The sequence below is a fragment of the Bombina bombina genome, chromosome 4 (genome assembly GCF_027579735.1).
Source record: "Bombina bombina isolate aBomBom1 chromosome 4, aBomBom1.pri, whole genome shotgun sequence".
Taxonomy (NCBI): domain Eukaryota; kingdom Metazoa; phylum Chordata; class Amphibia; order Anura; family Bombinatoridae; genus Bombina; species Bombina bombina.
Window position 1 is genome coordinate 724,543,027 of NC_069502.1, and position 20,230 is coordinate 724,563,256.

The following is a 20,230-nucleotide window of genomic DNA, read 5'->3' on the forward strand; positions in this document are numbered from 1 at the left end:
AAAAGAGAAGTTTTAAAAGACTTTTATGTATACTAGAAGGAGAAATAACAGACATAGCCTTCTTAATGGATTTAAAAAATAAAATCTCTTATGTTATCAGGAACACTCTGAAAATTAGATGTTGACGGAACAGCAACAGGTAATGTAACAGTACTAAAGGAAATTTTATCTGCATTAATAAGTTTGACATGACATGCAATACAAATAACAGCTGGAGAAACAGATACCAAAAGTTTATAGCAGATACACTTAGCTTGGTAACTCCAGCACTGTGCAGTGATTTTCCTGAAGTATCTTCTGACTCAGTTGCAACGTGGAACATCTTGCAATATGTAAAAGAAAAAAACAACATATAAAGCAAAATTGATCAAATTCCTTAAATGACAGTTTCAGGAATGGGAAAAAATGCCAAAGAACAAGCTTCTAGCAACCAGAAGCAATAAAAAATGAGACTTAAATAATGTGGAGACAAAAGTGACGCCCATATTTTTTCGCGCCAAATAAGACGCCCACATTATTTGGCGCCTAAATGCTTTTTGGCGCCAAAAATGACGCCACATCCGGAACGCCGACATTTTTGGCGCAAAATAACGTCAAAGAATGACGCAACTTCCGGCGACACGTATGACGCCGGAAACGGAAATAGAATTTTTGCGCCAAAAAAGTCCGCGCCAAGAATGACGCAATAAAATGAAGCATTTTCAGCCCCCGCGAGCCTAACAGCCCACAGGGAAAAAGTCAAATTTTAAGGTAAAAAATGTTAAATTAAAATGCATTATCCCAAATATGAAACTGACTGTCTGAAAAATAAGGAAAGTTGAACATTCTGAGTCAAGGCAAATAAATGTTTGAATACATATATTTAGAACTTTATAAACAAAGTGCCCAACCATAGCTAGGAGTGTCACAGAAAATAAGACTTACTTACCCCAGGACACTCATCTACATATAGCAGATAGCCAAACCAGTACTGAAACGAGAATCAGCAGAGGTAATGGTATATATAAGAGTATATCGTCGATCTGAAAAGGGAGGTAAGAGATGAATCTCTACGACCGATAACAGAGAACCTATGAAATAGACCCCTTAGAAGGAGATCACTGCATTCAAATAGGCAATACTCTCCTCACATCCCTCTGACATTCACTGCACGCTGAGAGGAAAACCGGGCTCCAACTTGCTGCGGAGCGCATATCAACGTAGAATCTAGCACAAACTTACTTCACCACCTCCATCGGAGGCAAAGTTTGTAAAACTGAATTGTGGGTGTGGTGAGGGGTGTATTTATAGGCATTTTAAGGTTTGGGAAACTTTGCCCCTCCTGGTAGGAATGTATATCCCATACGTCACTAGCTCATGGACTCTTGCTAATTACATGAAAGAAATACTGAAGAGCATGAGGACGCTGATGATAATGGTTCTGACATGCCCCTACACCAGTCTGAGGGGGCCAGGGAGGTTTTGTCTGAGGGAGAAATTTCAGATTCAGGGAAAATTTCTCAACAAGCTGAACCTGATGTGATTACATTCAAATTTAAATTGGAACATCTCCGCGCTCTGCTTAAGAAGGTGCTGTCTACTCTGGATGATTGTGACAATTTGGTCATTCCAGAGAAATTATGTAAGATGGACAAGTTCCTAGAGGTCCCGGGGCCCCCCGAAGCTTTTCCTATACCCAAGCGGGTGGCGGACATTGTAAACAAAGAATGGGAAAGGCCCGGCATACCTTTTGTCCCTCCCCCTATATTTAAGAAATTGTTTCCTATGGTCGACCCCAGAAAGGACTTATGGCAGACAGTCCCCAAGGTCGAGGGGGCGCTTTCTACTCTAAACAAACGCACTACTATCCCTATAGAAGATAGTTGTGCTTTCAAAGATCCTATGGATAAAAAATTAGAGGGTTTGCTTAAAAAGATGTTTGTTCAGCAACGTTACCTTCTACAACCAATTTCATGCATTGTTCCTGTCACTACAGCAGCGTGTTTCTGGTTCGATGAACTAGAAAAGTCGCTCAATAAAGATTCTTCTTATGAGGAGATTATGGACAGAGTTCACGCTCTTAAATTGGCTAACTCTTTTACTTTAGACGCCACTTTGCAATTAGCTAGATTAGCGGCGAAAAATTCAGTGTTTGCTATTGTGGCGCGCAGAGCGCTTTGGCTAAAATCTTGGTCAGCGGATGCGTCTTCCAAGAACAAATTGCTTAACATACCTTTCAAGGGGAAAACGCTGTTTGGCCCTGACTTGAAAGAGATTATTTCAGATATCACTGGGGATAAGGGCCACGCCCTTCCTCAGGATAGGTCTTTTAAGGCTAAAAATAAACCAAATTTTCGTCCCTTTCGCAGAAACGGACCAGCCTCAAGTTCTACATCCTCTAAGCAAGAGGGTAATACTTCTCAAACCAAGTCAGCCTGGAGGCCAATGCAAGGCTGGAACAAAGGTAAGCAGGCTAAGAAACCTGCCACTGCTACCAAGACAGCATGAGATGTTGGCCCCCGATCCGGGACCGGATCTGGTGGGGGGCAGACTTTCTCTCTTCGCTCAGGCTTGGGCAAGAGATGTTATGGATCCTTGGGCGCTAGAAATAGTCTCCCAAGGTTATCTTCTGGAAATCAAGGAGCTACCCCCAAGGGGGAGGTTCCACAGGTCTCAATTGTCTTCAGACCACATAAAAAGACAGGCATTCTTACATTGTGTAGAAGACCTGTTAAAAATGGGAGTGATTCATCCGGTTCCATTAGGAGAACAAGGGATGGGATTCTACTCCAATCTGTTCATAGTTCCCAAAAAAGAGGGAACATTCAGACCAATCTTAGATCTCAAGATCCTAAACAAATTTCTCAAGGTTCCATCGTTCAAAATGGAAACCATTCGGACAATTCTTCCTACCATCCAGGAAGGTCAATTCATGACCACGGTGGATTTAAAGGATGCGTATCTACATATTCCTATCCACAAGGAACATCATCGGTTCCTAAGGTTCGCCTTTCTGGACAAGCATTACCAGTTTGTGGCACTTCCATTCGGATTAGCCACTGCTCCAAGAATTTTCACAAAGGTACTAGGGTCCCTTCTAGCGGTGCTAAGACCAAGGGGCATTGCAGTAGTACCTTACTTGGACGACATACTGATTCAAGCGTCGTCTCTACCACAAGCAAAGGCTCATACGGACATTGTCCTGGCCTTTCTCAGATCTCACGGGTGGAAAGTGAACGTAGAAAAAAGTTCTCCATCTCCGTCAACAAGAGTTCCCTTCTTGGGAACAATAATAGACTCCTTAGAAATGAGGATTTTTCTGACAGAGGCCAGAAAATCAAAACTTCTAAGCTCTTGTCAAGTACTTCATTCTGTTCTTCTTCCTTCCATAGCGCAGTGCATGGAAGTAATAGGTTTGATGGTCGCGGCAATGGACATAGTTCCTTTTGCGCGAATTCATCTAAGACCATTACAACTGTGCATGCTCAGTCAGTGGAATGGGGATTATACAGACTTGTCTCCGACGATACAAGTAGATCAGAGGACCAGAGATTCACTCCGTTGGTGGCTGACCCTGGACAACCTGTCACAAGGGATGAGCTTCCGCAGACCAGAGTGGGTCATTGTCACGACCGACGCCAGTCTGGTGGGCTGGGGCGCGGTCTGGGAACCCCTGAAAGCTCAGGGTCTTTGGTCTCGGGAAGAATCTCTTCTCCCGATAAATATTCTGGAACTGAGAGCGATATTCAATGCTCTCAAGGCTTGGCCTCAGCTAGCAAAGGCCAAATTCATACAGTTTCAATCAGACAACATGACGACTGTTGCGTATATCAACCATCAGGGGGGAACAAGGAGTTCCCTGGCGATGGAAGAAGTGACCAAAATAATTCAATGGGCGGAGACTCACTCCTGCCACTTGTCTTAATCCACATCCCAGGTGTGGAAAATTGGGAAGCGGATTTTCTGAGTCGTCAGACATTTCATCCGGGGGAGTGGGAACTCCATCCGGAAATCTTTGCCCAAATAATTCAATTGTGGGGCATTCCAGACATGGATCTGATGGCGTCTCGTCAGAACTTCAAGGTTCCTTGCTACGGGTCCAGATCCAGGGATCCCAAGGCGACTCTAGTGGATGCACTAGTAGCACCTTGGAGCTTCAACCTAGCTTATGTGTTCCCACCGTTTCCTCTCATTCCCAGGCTGGTAGCCAGGATCAAACAGGAGAGGGTATCTGTGATCTTGATAGCTCCTGCGTGGCCACGCAGGACTTGGTATGCAGATCTGGTGAATATGTCATCGGCTCCACCATGGAAGCTACCTTTGAGACAGGACCTTCTTGTTCAAGGTCCGTTCGAACATCCGAATCTGGCCTCACTCCAACTGACTGCTTGGAGATTGAACGCTTGATTTTATCAAAGCGAGGGTTCTCAGATTCTGTCATTGATACTCTTGTTCAGGCCAGAAAGCCTGTAACTAGAAAAATCTACCATAAAATATGGAAAAAATATATCTGTTGGTGTGAATCTAAAGGATTCCCATGGAACAAGATAAAAATTCCTAAGATTCTATCCTTTCTTCAAGAAGGTTTGGAGAAAGGATTATCTGCAAGTTCTTTGAAGGGACAGATTTCTGCTTTATCTGTTTTACTTCACAAAAAGCTGGCGGCTGTGCCAGATGTTCAAGCTTTTGTTCAGGCTCTGGTTAGAATCAAGCCTGTTTACAAACCTTTGACTCCTCCTTGGAGTCTCAATTTAGTTCTTTCAGTTCTTCAGGGGGTTCCGTTTGAACCCCTACATTCCGTTGATATCAAGTTATTATCTTGGAAAGTTTTGTTTTTGGTTGCAATTTCTTCTGCTAGAAGAGTTTCAGAGTTATCTGCTCTGCAGTGTTCTCCTCCTTATCTGGTGTTCCATGCAGATAAGGTGGTTTTGCGTACTAAACCTGGTTTTCTTCCGAAAGTTGTTTCTAACAAAAATATTAACCAGGAGATAGTCGTGCCTTCTTTGTGTCCGAATCCAGTTTCAAAGAAGGAACGTTTGTTGCACAATTTGGATGTAGTTCGTGCTCTAAAATTCTATTTAGAGGCTACAAAGGATTTCAGACAAACATCTTCCTTGTTTGTTGTTTATTCTGGTAAAAGGAGAGGTCAAAAAGCAACTTCTACCTCTCTCTCTTTTTGGCTTAAAAGCATCATCAGATTGGCTTATGAGACTGCCGGACGGCAGCCTCCTGAAAGAATCACAGCTCATTCCACTAGGGCCGTGGCTTCCACATGGGCCTTCAAGAACGAGGCTTCTGTTGATCAGATATGTAAGGCAGCGACTTGGTCTTCACTGCACACTTTTACCAAATTTTACAAATTTGATACTTTTGCTTCTTCTGAGGCTATTTTTGGGAGAAAGGTTTTGCAAGCCGTGGTGCCTTCCATCTAGGTGACCTGATTTGCTCCCTCCCATCATCCGTGTCCTAAAGCTTTGGTATTGGTTCCCACAAGTAAGGATGACGCCGTGGACCGGACACACCTATGTTGGAGAAAACAGAATTTATGTTTACCTGATAAATTACTTTCTCCAACGGTGTGTCCGGTCCACGGCCCGTCCTGGTTTTTTAATCAGGTCTGATGATTTATTTTCTCTAACTACAGTCACCACGGTATCATATGATTTCTCCTATGCAAATATTCTTCCTTTACGTCGGTCGAATGACTGGGGAAGGCGGAGCCTAGGAGGGATCATGTGACCAGCTTTGCTGGGCTCTTTGCCATTTCCTGTTGGGGAAGAGAATATCCCACAAGTAAGGATGACGCCGTGGACCGGACACACCGTTGGAGAAAGTAATTTATCAGGTAAACATAAATTCTGTTTTCCTGGTCTCCAAGCTGTAACCAATCAGAGAAATTTGAGACTCGTATCAATGCCATATACACAATCTTAGAATAACTAATACGAATTCAAGAAAAGCTCAGTATGTCAAGTCAAATTACAGCAACAGAAAGTAAAATAACTATTGAATGTTATCTTTCAAAATGGAAGTACATTGAAAAAATTATTTAAAAATGTATTGCATTAGCACAATGGATATCTAGCTTGTTGATCACTGTATGCTAGTGTCAGCTAACAAGCTGAATGAAAAAGAATACTCAAGACTCACAAGAAAAAAAAGGGTAAATTCAGCATTAATTTTTAACTATTGTAATGAATATATACAATTTAATGCATTTTTTTTTATTTAAAAAAAAAAAAAAAAACTGTACATTAAATCTTTTAAGGGGAAACATATTGTTTACAGAAGTAAACTTGAAAAGAGCAACCAACTTATAACAGAACATTCAAATACACATACTGTATGTAAAATCATAATGTAAACAAAACTATTTCTGTTTAAGTAATACTAAAGGAAGGGCTCATTAAGTTCATTTTACACCTTAAGCCTAAAGGATGTACTGTAGATACTACGTCAGCGGATACTTTGCTCAGCGTACCGTGCTGACGTAGTACCTACTTTAACTCCTGCCCCATGCTCTGGTCCCCAATGTCAGCTGTGACAGCAAAGACTTTAGCCAGAGGCAGAAGGCATCTGCCTTCATATGGTACAGAAGAAATGATCATTCTTTCTTTACCAGGGAGGGAGGGATCAATCGGTAGGAGGTTTCAGGTGGGAGGGGAATCTCTACACTACAGCTAAAATTAACCTTACAAGCTATCTGATTAGCCCCTTCACCGCCAGGAATAAGTGTGGTGCGCAGATCTAGCCTTCTAATTAACCAAAAGCAATGGCAAAAACGCCTAGGTCTACTTTTATAAACTAATTATACAGTTTTCTAAAAGGTAAATAATAATAAAAAAAATAAAGCTCTATTTCTTTTTAAATAGAGTGATAGTAAAAATGTTAAAAATTCTCCTTTACTTTGGGCAAGTTTTTCTCTAAAATTGACGGCCCCAAAGCAGTTGAAAATAAACACATAAATAAAATTTTTACATGTAAGGGTTACAAAAAGTATAATGGTTTTAAAACCCCTATGATGTGGTGCTATGCATGACTAACTTAAATGGACCTGAGCAGTGCATCAGATTCTCAGGACAGGAGTGTGTATGCGTGTCAGATAAAGAATCTGTGAATATACTCATGTATCTTATAGATCTAGATCTCTTTATACAGCACACAACTATTTAATACTTAACTTCCTATCCATGAACATTTTTATATTGACCTATTATCTTAAAAGGACATTAAACACTAAATAAATGTTAGATAGAATAATGCAGTTAAAGAAAAGATTAGTCTGAGAATAACATGTAGATGTATTTTTTAAAGTTTCATTAGCTGTTTAAATAGACAAAATAAGTGTAAAGTTTTAGTGTCTATAAAAACAATGGGAACGGCCATGTTGTAACTTTGGTTACCTTCTCTGTTGTGGCCAATTAGGGACAGTTATAAAAAGTTCACTAGAGTGTGCAGCCAATGGCTGCGTGGAATATAACGGTGTTCTGCACTTCCACTTCTACCAAGAACTGAAATGCTTAGCATTTCAGAATGGAATTACAGGAAAAAGGGACAAAGTAAATATTGAAAGTATATTGTAGAGGTTTTTTTTAATATTTACAATGTATCATTTTATATTACCATCTCAAAGAATTGAATGTCTCTTTAAAGCAACATTAACATACGGACAAAACTATGTGTCAAGTCTTCTAATTATATTGCACTATGTTTCTATCTCTTTAACAAAGCAAACACAGATTAAGAAGATCTATAAACATTTGCTTTATTTCAACAAATTTATAACCTGATAAGCCAAACCGTAACATCATTTTTGCACTTTAAAAATCACACTAACAAAAATGATATCTAAATTGTCACAGATGTTTCCCCAACACATCTGACATTTAAATGGCAAAACAATGACTTTGTAGCATACAGAAGACATTTGAGCCAGCAAGTAAGACCTAAAAAAGATGCAGCTGTGAAGCAAACACTGCTGAATCACACGCTGAGCCCTGGCATTTTTGTTAACTAGGGGCAATGAGGACTGTCAGTAAATTAAGACACTCATCGTCTGTTTTTCTAGGCCTCAAGGTATAAATCACGAATCTATTAAGATGCTTGAAGCCGAATAGTTTTCCTTTTCATCACTTGAAAAACACTTTATCAGCTCACATTACTTCTGTATCCTATCACTGATTGCCATCTGCCTATCAAAATGTATTCTTTGGCTAATATGAGTAGGCACCAATTTACAGAATATAACTTACTTTATATTAACTAATAAGAGATGCATTGCTTCTGTTTATTTTTTAACAATTTAAAATACATTGTACAAATTAAAATCACAGAACAAGAGATAGTAAAACCCCTAATTTAAAAGGGACATAAAAGTACAAAGATAAAATGCTTTAATATAATAGAGCATTTTCTTATCGCTGTACTGCTTGTAGACAATTGTGTTTAACCACTGCAAGTAATGCACTAGCTCAACACATCTGGTGAGCCAAAGACAAGAGGCATACATAGCCACAAATCACCATCTAGCTCCAGTAGTGCTTTGCTGCTCCTAATTCTATCTAGGTATGCTTTTAAACAAAGGATACAAGTAAAATGGATAAAATATAAATTGAAAAGTCTCTTGAAAATAATTCTGACTTTCATGTGCCCTTTAAGTTTAAAAAGGACAGTCTAGTCCAAAATAAACTTTCATGATTCAGATAGGGCATGCAATTTTAAATAACTTGCAAATTTTCTTTTATCACTAATTTTGCTTTGTTCTCTTGGTATTCTTAGTTGAAAGCTAAAACTAGTAGGTTCATGTGCTAATTTCTTAGACCTTGAAGGCTGTCTCTTATCTGAATGCATTTTGACACTTTTTCACTACTAGAGGTCGTTAGTTCATGTGTGTCATATAGATAACACTGTGCTCACGCACGTGGGGTTACCTAGGAGTCACCACTGATTGGCTAAAATGCAAGTCTGTCAAAAGAACTAAGATATTGGGGCAGTTTGCAGAGGCTAAGGTAACCACAAAGGTAAAAAGTGTATTAATATAACTGTGTTGTTTATGCAAAACTAGGGAATGGGTAATAAAGGGGTTATCTATCTTTTAAAACAATACAAATTCTGGAGTAGACTGTCCCTTTAAAATGTAAAAGATTATTATAAATAATATTCTTCATCACCACCACCTTAACCAAGCAATTTATTATCTTGTAACAGGACAAGCATATATTTGCAACCTAGCTTTTCTAGTTAAATTAGGGCATAGCTACTCCATATAGAAAAAGCCTTACACCTTACTGTATGGACAAATCTAAGAGAGGATGGTGGATTAGTGTTGTGGTAAGTACCCAAGGCAAAATATAATAATGGACTGCTAAAGTTGGAGAAAAATGCTCTGTATTAACAAAAAAAATAATAATATATATATATTTTAAAGGGCATAAAATGAGCAATTGAGGATATCATGTGCTTTTAAACAGAGGCAAATATTTTCAAGTGCAACATTTATTCGTATTTAACTACTAAATAAATAAAAGAGACCAACCTGACAAAACCTTTTCCATATACTTTGAGAAATAAACCGCAAACACCAGATAATACATATACAAATTTGATTTAAATGAAATAATCCAAAGCGGTAAACACTTGCAGCATGGAATTGATATAGTTATTCCAGCAAAAAAAATATTGTAAGTGCTGTCTGACCCTTTAATATAAACCACTATACATGTATGCTTTAGAAATCTAAAGATGTATATTCTACAAAAAAAAATCATTGGGGTGAATATAATTAAGAAAAAAATGAAAGCATTTCTGTATTGCTGTCCTAGAAAGATAATAGTAAGAAAAAGAGAATGAAGGGGAAAGTAAAATAGAAATGAGAATGTCAACAAGTATAGGAAATGGGTGATGAAATCTTAAGGGGCCAAGAATTAAAAACTCACTGCCAGGGAGATAAATCACACATTATAATGTAATGTATGTAGTTTGCCTTCACATACAAAGAAGCCTGGATAGCGAGATATAAAGCTCTCAAGCTAAAATTTGCATTTTTTTTTTTTGAGGGACCTCACAGTACTGACAGATAAGCAGGGGACATGATGCAAACACATTGTGGGAAATACATTAACCCCTTAAGGACCAGCGACGTACCCTGTATGTCACTGGCCATTTTTTGGGACTTGATTGTTTTATAGCACGGTCTTGCCACCAGCGTTGAGACTGCTCTATTCCACAAAGCCTGCTGGAGGGAGGGCATTAATAGCGTGTTCATGCTAGAGATGTGCTATTATGTCCGGAAAAAACCCTTAACGACCAGTGACATACAGGGTACATTGTGGTCATTAAGGGGCTAAAACAAAAAGGTGAAAATGGAGAGGTTTAAGGGTTGAAAAGGAGAGATGGGATAATAGTCAACATATGGTACAGGAGCTAGCAGATCTGCCTGGATAGCAGAGGAAATAAAAGTCACTAAAAGATGGAAGATGTAAAAGATAGCAGAAAATGAGTAGAGTTTAAAAGAAAAACAGCACTAGAGGGATTTTTTTAATTAAATGCTGACTCTATGAAAAGGATTGACATACATAGATCTAGAAAACTTGTTGTAAAAGATGGGGAAGAATAAACAGTGTATACATTTGAAAGACAATGAAATCCAGCCTCTTATTGAAAATAATAACATTTCTTTATCGCTTCCAAATCATGGAAAAAAGTCATGACTAAGAGCCCAACATAGGGCTTGAAACTGTGTACTTTTTCCAAACGGCTGGATTCTATTGTCCATTGTGTAAATTGGGATTGGAAGTCCCTGTTTAATCTGTGCCCCCGGTGGATGGGTGCGGTCTCCATTAATAGCATAGCATATACATATTCTCAGAATACCAAGACACTGGGGCAAGGATATAAGAGCTGAATACCTGGTCCCTATTATGCAATAAATCCAAAATTACTCAATTTCTCTATACATATTTATTTCTGGATTAAGAATATGATTTTCATTTGTAAAATGGATACAATGATAACAATGAAAACTATATTTATATATAAGACCAGAATATTTACTTACCTTGTTTAATGCCAACATACTGCATTCCAGTATATTGGTAACGGCCTGAATGAAGCATGTCAAAACAGTAATAATTTCTATGGTTAGAACATATTTAAATTCCAAATCACAACCAATATATTACAAACAGATGTTAAAGGAGAAACATTTTTTTTCCATGTAATTTCTTGTATAACATGTAGAAATGCTTAAAATTGAAATATGAATTGTTGCTGATCTGGGATGCTGGGTGAATGAAGGAATGAGTGTAAGAGATTTGCTTTTTAACACAACCCATGCTGTCATCTGTATTTGTTTAGTACACAATAATAGCAGTATGTATGGCAGCATATACACAATAAGGCTGTACCAGACTTTATTAAAGTAAGCAAAACAAAGTTGAAAATAGTTAACTTTTTCCCTAAGGTCATTAGAAAATATATTAGCTTTAAAGATTGCTGATCCTAACTTACATTTTATTTTGCATAAAATCTTTGCCTTTCTGGTAATGTCAATGTCATTGTTTCCAAGATTTATGGTGGTATAAAAAAAACAACTTGCTGACAATGTCAGATTTTCAGTAAAAGTCAGTAAAAACAGTCAATATGTTACAGAATGTAACAAAGAGAACAATGAATACCAATACAATAAAGTGGCAAAAATATTTTTCAGAATGTGTTGAAATATATTAATTAGTTTACACATCCTCAAACAAATAATATATATTTTTAAATTAACCTTGCATAGCAAAGCCTAAATGGTATACTGATCTAAGTAGGGTGGTAATTGCCTGCCAAGGAGAGGGAAAATAAGATTGGATTTCTTACTGCTGATCAGATGAGAATTTGAGTAGGCTGATTTAAGACGTAACTTGGCAGCAGCTAATGTACAGCACAGTAAGAAATGCAACTGTGTTTAATGCAACAAAATATCTGTGGAATTTTTTTTTTTATTATTATCTTGAAGTTTGCAGTATCCCATCCAATTTAAGGGACAGGAAACAAAAAATAAAATCTCATGATTTGGACAGAACATATAATTTTTAACAACTTTCCAATTTACTTCTATTATCAAATTTGCTTCATTTTCCTCTTATCCTTTGCTGAAGAAACAGCATTGCCCTACTGGCAGCTGGATGAACACATCTAGTTAGCCAATCACAAGAGACTAATGTGTGCAGGCAACAATCAGCAGCTAGCTCCCACTAGTGTAGGATATGTGTGTATTCTTTTAAAAAAAAGAGATACAAAGAGAACGAAGCACATTTAAAAAACGGAAGTGAATTTAAAAGTGTCTTAAAATTACATGCTCTATCTGAATCATGCAAGTTTAATTTTTGTCTTTCCTATCCCTTTAAAATGTATTCCTGCCTCTCCAGCAAACAATATTTTGTTCGCAGTGATTTTCTAAAAGTAGTAAATTATTTGTATTGACACCAGAAATATTATTCAATATATTTGAGGTTGGCTAAAGAAACATCATAGGATTCTTTCAGGGGTAATTACCATGGAGCAATGCCAGAATACAAATTTAGGATAGAATAGAGAAAGTTGTCTGGCATGCATACATTTAAATTTTAAGTAAGAAAGAAAAGAAAAAAAAAGGTTTTCCTAGCAAATAGTTTCATTTTCTCCATGTTATTTTAAAAGGGACACTAAACCCAATTTATTTCATGATTCAGATAGAGCATGCAACTTTAAGCAACTTTTTAATTTACTCCTATTATCAATTATTAGTTTGCTAGCTATCTTTATTTGAAAAGCAAGAATGTAAGCTTAGAAGCCGGCCCATTTTTGGTTCAACACCTGGGTTTGTGCTTGCTGATTGGTGTCTAAATGTACCCAACAATCAGCAAGCACTATCCAGGGTGCTGAACCAAAAATGGGCTGGCTCCTTAGCTTAGAATCCTGCTTTTTCAAATAAAGATAGCAAGAGAACAAAAGAATAATTGATATGAGTAAATTAGAAAGTTGCTTAAAATTGCATACTCTATATGAGCCATGAAATTAAAAAAATATGGGTTTAGTATCCCTTTAAGGCATTACCTATATATTTCACTGTGCACCCTAGCCAAAAACCCAATTGAGTTGGACAAGAAGTTCTGTGTTTTCAGAAATTCATTTAAGTGAAGAAAAAAACTGAATAAAGTGATGGCAAGCAAAAGTTTTGAATACAAATGTGTTGCATTATCATAAAGACCAAAGGTTAATAATTCCATGAGACACTTAGGAGGCAGTCAAATATCTTGCAGGAGCCAGGCAAGGTATTTATATAAACCAGTGTTGATGCAAAAAAAAAAAAGATAAAACAATGTACCAAACATATGGAATGTCAATGTGTGTTTCACTCTAACAATATAATTAACCACCTGTTTTGAAAGTGGTATTCAAAATATTTTCAAGTGTATTTAAAGAAATGAAAGCAATTATGTAAACTATTACAAGGTTTTGCATGTTCACTTAAGGGGACACTAGAATTAAAAAATGTCATGATTCAGTCAGAACATGCAATTTTAAACAAATGTTCTATTTACTTCTGTTATTTAAATGAGATTGTGTTCTTTTGGCATCCTTTGTCTAAAAGCATATGTAAATATCCTCAGCAGCAGCACACTACTGGGAGCTAGCTGCTCATTGGTGGCTGCACATATATGCTTCTTGTCACTGGCTCACCTAATGTGTTCAGCTAACTCCCAGTTGTGCATTACTGTTCTTTCAACAAGGGATTATGAAGCAAATTAATAACAGAAATAAATTAGAAAAGTTGTTTAAAGCTGTATGCTCTCTCAGAATTGTGGAAGAATAAATGTTGGGTTCTATGTCCCTTTAAGTATTTTAATAAAAATAAAAGGAAAAAAAAAACTATATTATTTATAAAATCTCTGTGGGTCAAGAGCTTTTAGTAAATAAAAAAAAAATAATAAAAAAAAAAAAAAACACACACACACAAGCACAAAGAAAAGGGAAAGTGTTCTAAAACCACCAAAATTGGTGTAAAAGTTTTTAAAAAAACATAAAGAACACTGTGCTTTCTATAATGCAGATGATCACCATGAAGATGGGCCAGAGAAAAATGAAAATAAACCATATACAAAAATAATTTATAATTATGATCAGAGTAAGATAACCTTTATATAAAACAGCAAAGTGCACTGAATATGCACAAAACAGGATTTGAATGCAACAGTATTCAGTTCATACGTACAGGTGCATGGAACCCATAGTTGTGCATTCGACAAAGCCTTTATGGAGATCTTGAAAAGAAAATACAGATTTGAATCAGAAACATACCTTCTTTTTGTCTCTCATGGAGCCCTTGCCTCGAACCATAATCTTGCACCCTGTTTCCGCTTCCAGTTGTTTAGCTGTAAGTCCTCTGGGGCCCAGAATTCGTCCAACAAAATTGAACTTAAAAAGAAAACAAAATAAACAAAATAAATTATCTTTAGCAGTAAATTCTGCAAAACTAATAGTGTAAAAATAAAAACAGCTCTTCTTAAGCCATGTTAGCTTATCTTACATTTACATGCATCGTATGCAAATATAAATAAAGTTTATTCAAATCTACTAGTCAAAAAGCCAAGCCTAAATTATACTACTTGTGTCATGCTCCTACTAAATAACTTCTTATAAAGTGAGAGTTTCTTTGAAAGATTATATTTTAATTTATGTAAAAAAATTATATATATATATATATATATATATATATATATATATATATATATATATATATATATATATATATATATATATATATGATACAAAAAGGAAACGAGGAGCTGCAAAACTCTATGCCAAAGTGGTTTTTATTCAAACGAAGAGTATGTAGCACAATAACAGTGTGCCAGGGGTGATAGACCTGACGCGTTTCGCGCATGTTCACATGCGCTTCATCAATATAATAATTAGACAATACTGATCACATGAGTGGTTAAATAATAGTGATATTAAACGTAAAACAGTGTGAAGTGCTATAGTGATAAAGATTATATATAAATACATAAACAAATTGATCTGACATGTGATAAATAGTTAACACATTTTCCAAAAAGGAAAAAAAAAAGGAAAAAGGAAAAAGGAAAAATAATTTGTTAAGACAATTGGCAGTGTTAATCACTCTTAGAAATCTAATCTAAAGCTCCTATAACCCATAGAAGATGAGTTATTAGTAAAGCCACAAAAAACTCTATTTCTAAAATCCCTTCACCTAAATAAGAAGGAGAGAAAAAAAGGGGAACAGGAAACTTAATTTGGGTGACTACTGACTAAGCAAATTTTAAAACCTACACGTGCTCTTAGTTTACTAACAAGAGTCTGTATGCTTAGAAAAATGGGCTCTGTGTATACATATATGTGCCAAAATGATATTATGAGGAAAAAATATTATATATATATATATATATATATATATATACACACATACATACATACACACACACACAGTATGTTAAGTCGAAAGCAAATTGATCCAAATATTTTTAGAATGTGGGCTTATAAGCTATAATAGCTCAACGTATACCAGGTATTGACACTCTTGTCCCTTTATTTTAACTTCCCTCGTGCAACACAACCATCTACAGCAAATAAAGCATTGATGCTAGTATATCCTGAGTCATCAAGCGTTAAATCCCATCTGAGTGTGTCTTTTTTTCTTTTGACATTCAAGTCTCTCTCTCTCTCTCATACATATATATAATATATATATATATATATATATATATATATATATATATATATATATCTATCTATAAATAATAATTGTTTGCAGAGTTATATGCTAAAGCATAACAACTTTGTTCCACCAGTGCAACTTTATGGAAAAAAATTCATAAAATAGGGCTATTGCTTTATTGGCTGGGAAAAAATAAAGTTGGAGCTGTGTAATGGTTATGTTGCCATGTTGGTTATATTTTGTATGCCAAATAACTAAAGGTGTTCCAATATTTATAAACGTTCCAAAGATCCAGCACCTGGGATTTACACAGTGTGCAAACTAAGGGGCACTGCACAATACCCCCAAACAAAGGTAACAGTGTAAAAGATAGCCGCACCACTAGATTGCCAAAAAGTTCACAGCTTTATTGAGCCAAATTCCAAAAATCAACTTTGATTTTTGGAATTTGGCTCAATAAAGCTGTGAACTTTTTGGCAATCTAGTGGTGCGGCTATCTTTTACACTGTTACCAATATTTGTAAACAATACTCTATATACATGTAAAAGGCCTTGGAAATTGCACGTCAGTTTCAAGCAGAACAACTAAGAAGCCCAGACAAAGCCATAATCAGGACAACCACTTATGGTCTAGACAGAATAACACTTTCTTCCTTGGTCTGTAAATATGAATTTATGAATAAGCAACTTAATATTTAGATGGGGGGGGGGGCTGTAACTACAGATATAAAAATGATAAATAACTGGGAAACTGGAATTGTTGTTATAACATAAAGTGCAATGGCTTCTATCAGGTTTGTCTAAACAACCATATGCTCATACAGCAGACAGAAAGGGTAAAAGCTGCAGCATGTTTATTGGTAAAATGCACTATGGTGCTCAGAACAAAAATTTTACAATATACAAATGTGTGTTTTGAGCTTACTTTTTTTTCTTTTATCATTCAAGAAGTCTGGTGGCTAAAATGAGTTTATTCTTCACAGCAATCAGTTGTAGCCAAAATGTAAGTGTTTATCAAATCTTGATTTAGGTTTCGTCAATAAGGAACCCATTGCTTAAAGGGACACTTTACACTAGATTTTTTTATTGCATAAATGTTTTGTAGATGATCCATTTATATAGCCCATCTGGGAGTGTTTTTGTAACAATGTTTAGGTTTTGCTTATTTTCAATAACATTGTGCTGATTTTCAGACTCCTAACCAAGCACCAAAGTATCAGGTGTAGATCCAGGTCTACAGAGTCCAGCTGGCACCTGTTTATGTAATGATTCTTTTCATATGTGGGGGGGGGCGCGCTGATCTTCCAGTTTTATCAGCCCCTGTTCAGTGGGTGTCCCAGCTTAACCTCATCAACAGTGCTAAACTGGGAGTTTCTAGGTAAGTTTCTAATAAAGGTTTTATACTGGATTTTAGCTCAGTATCTGTGCATATTATTCTTTATAGTAGTGTCTATTGCATGCAGTTATATTAAAAATGGTGCATACAGTCCCTTTAAAAAGGTCCACTAAATATAGTAGAATCAAATAACTGACAAATACACCAGCACATTATTTAGTTTGCCTCCATACAAAAAGAAAGCAGCTCGACCCTCCTTTTCCTACAGAGCGCCACAGTTATGGAATGACCTCCCGCACACTTTCAAACCTTCCCCAAGCCTAAAATCCTTTAAGAGATCCCTCTCTACATATCTCAAAACAGAATGCACCTGTCATGGTTGATTATATATTTCCTACCTGTTCTATGTTAAATTTTGTATATATTGTGTATTAATATTGTTTTTGTATTTTATTGTACCCTATTGTATCAATGCAATGTTTTGTGGACATACTTGAAAACGAGAGAAATCTCAAAGTATCCTTCCTGGTAAAATATTTTATAAATAAATAAATGCACAATATAAACACAAGGAAAAAAACATTTACTTTTAAATTTGCCTGAGAATATTCTACTGATCATTTCAAATTTTAAAGTTAATCCAATTTTCCTCACTCTGTATCATGTGACAGCTATGAGCCAAACACAGGATGCATATAAATATACACTGTGCACTTTTGCACATGCTCAGTAGATGCTGGTGCCTCAGAAAGAGTGCATATAAAAATAATGTGCACGTTTTCATAAATGAAGCATATTGGAAAGTTGTTTAATTCTATCTTAATCATTAAACTTTAATTTTGAATTTAGTAGCCCTATAACTTATTTTAACCATGCTTTTTCTTTTCCTGTTAAATCAACACCTAATATAGGTTACTAAATTGTTGCCGGATATCTCAAAACAAATTGAAGCAAAAGTTGTATGGAACTGAAAGCATCAACTTCCCCACCTCAAAAATAGACCCAACCACAAAAGACAATCCAAAATAGAAAGATCACCTCCCTAAAGAAAGCTCACCAACATGGTCAACTGATGATTCAATTTTTACATAATTGGGAAAATAAATTTTAATTTAAAATCCTAAGTACCAATTTTTTAATTTAAAGGTCTCTGCAAGAATGCCAAAGGACCACTCAATGCAGTAGAATTGCTTAATTAACAAGTACATCATTTAAAGACAATGCAATAACACCTACTCAATTTCAAATAAAGCAGTAGATTTGTTTTCTGTCATTTTTATTTTTTCCCCCATTATCTGGCCCCCTGTATCATGTGACAGACATCAGCCAATCACAGACTAGTATACGTATACCCTGCGAGCTTGTGCACATGCTCAGTAGCATCTTGTTTCCCAGAAATTGTGAATATAAAAAGACTGCAAAATTTGATAAATGGAAGTAAATTGGAAAGTTTCTTAAAACGGTATGTTCTATCTGAATCAAACATTTATTTTGACTTGAGTGTCCCTTTTAAAAGCTATCATAGCTTTTGTTATTATGCAGGTGGCCTACCTGATAAAGGAATGCACACGCTATTACCAAGTGGTGCTAACATCACAGGACGCGTCACCTTCAGTACTTGGAACTAAAAAATGATCACGTATGACTCATCGTTACTGTACTGTTTGTGTGAAAATTCTTAAAAGAAAAGGATCACATATGAACAAACAACTCACAAACAAAAATGCTGCTTTTGAAAGACAAACTGGAAGACAAAAGAAAAAAAGGGGGTTTCTCACCCAGTCTGATCAATCCTGAGAGTCATTGTTCCTTTAATTTTACACATTAGAGCCAGCTATACATTTTTGAGGAGTTATTTTTATACAAAGGATTTTGTGAGTCTGAAATAACGTAAAATATTTTAAATTAAATTGTCTCTCTGGCATAAATCAATTTAGAATATGGCTTGACAAAATGTTATCAAGCCCTATTCTATTTTGTTTTGTGTCATTTTAATAGCTAAGATAGGATTTTACTTAAAGGGACAATAAAATCAGAATTAAAACTTTTATTATTCAAAAAGAACATAACATTTTAACAGACTTTCCAAATTACTTCCATTATCACATTGTGCACAGTCGTTTTAAAAACACACTTTGACGCACCAGTTCCTACTGAGCATGTGCAAGAGTTCAGTGTATACATACAAGTCTGTGATTGGCTGGTGGTTGTCACATGACACAGAGGGACAGCAAATTTCCTTTTTAAAATTTGTCATTAAAAAAAAAATCTACTAATTTAAAACTCAGTAAGTGCTACTGCATTGTCTTTTTATTGTACACTTTTGGTTACGCAATTTGACTATATATATATATATATATATATATATATATATATATATATATATATATATATATATATATATATATATATATGTCCTTTAAAAGGGAAATTGTAGTGATAAAATGTATAATTAATTAATATACTTTCTAAGCCACTACAGACAGCCTCTTATCGTATTTATTTATTTTTTTGCTTTTCACAACAAGAGACTGCTAGTTCATGTGTGCCATATAGATAATATTGTGCTCACACCCGTGGCAGACACTGCACTAATTGGATAAAATGCAAGTCAATAGATAATTAATAAAAAGTAATGTGAGCATGGGGGCTGTCAGAAAATGTGTTCAGTACAGAAATGTCTGTTTTACAAAAAAAAAAAAAACCAATACAATTTAAAAAAAAAATTGATACAAGGAAGTTATTTTTGTTGTCTGCATTGTGCATAAAAAAAATATAGGATTCCATGCCCACTTAATCCTGTGCTCTCTGAAGTCTACCAAGTATAGATATATATTTCCACCTGTCCAAGAGAAACTGGCGTGAGACTGAAATTCTGCAAAAGTATTTTGGCTTTAAAGCAACAACTGCCTACAGGGACACTTGTAACTGAATTGAAAAAGACGTAAAAATGATCCATCTTAGCCTTCTATTCGCTAAATAAGTCATTTTCAAAGTAAAGAAGCTACTGCAGGAAATTATGAGTTTTATACAAATGGCACCCAATTATACACAGTAAAATAAGCAGTGTGAACTTAGAAACTGTGCAGTCATCAGGATTAATCATGAACAGTGTTTGAAAGGAGTCAGATAAAAAGGTTTTTGTTTTTTTTTCTTCAAATATAATTTTAAAATTATCTTCCGTTCCATTTTGAAGAGCTTTGCTTCTG

At 35.8% G+C, this 20,230-nt stretch overlaps 1 protein-coding gene across 6 annotated transcripts in view; it reads right to left on the bottom strand.

Annotated features, from left to right (window-relative positions):
- The window catches only part of QKI (QKI, KH domain containing RNA binding), a 226,529-nt gene that overhangs the window by 126,294 nt on the left and 80,005 nt on the right, over nucleotides 1-20,230 (bottom strand). For all 6 annotated transcript variants that reach the window (XR_008402061.1, XR_008402060.1, XM_053710925.1 and 3 more), the window contains exon 4: nucleotides 14,305-14,421. Coding sequence is in view for 4 of the 6 variants with exons in the window: in XM_053710925.1 (XP_053566900.1) it covers nucleotides 14,305-14,421 (117 nt within the window). In the remaining 2 variants the exon portion in view is untranslated. The remainder of the gene's footprint in view (nucleotides 1-14,304; nucleotides 14,422-20,230) is intronic.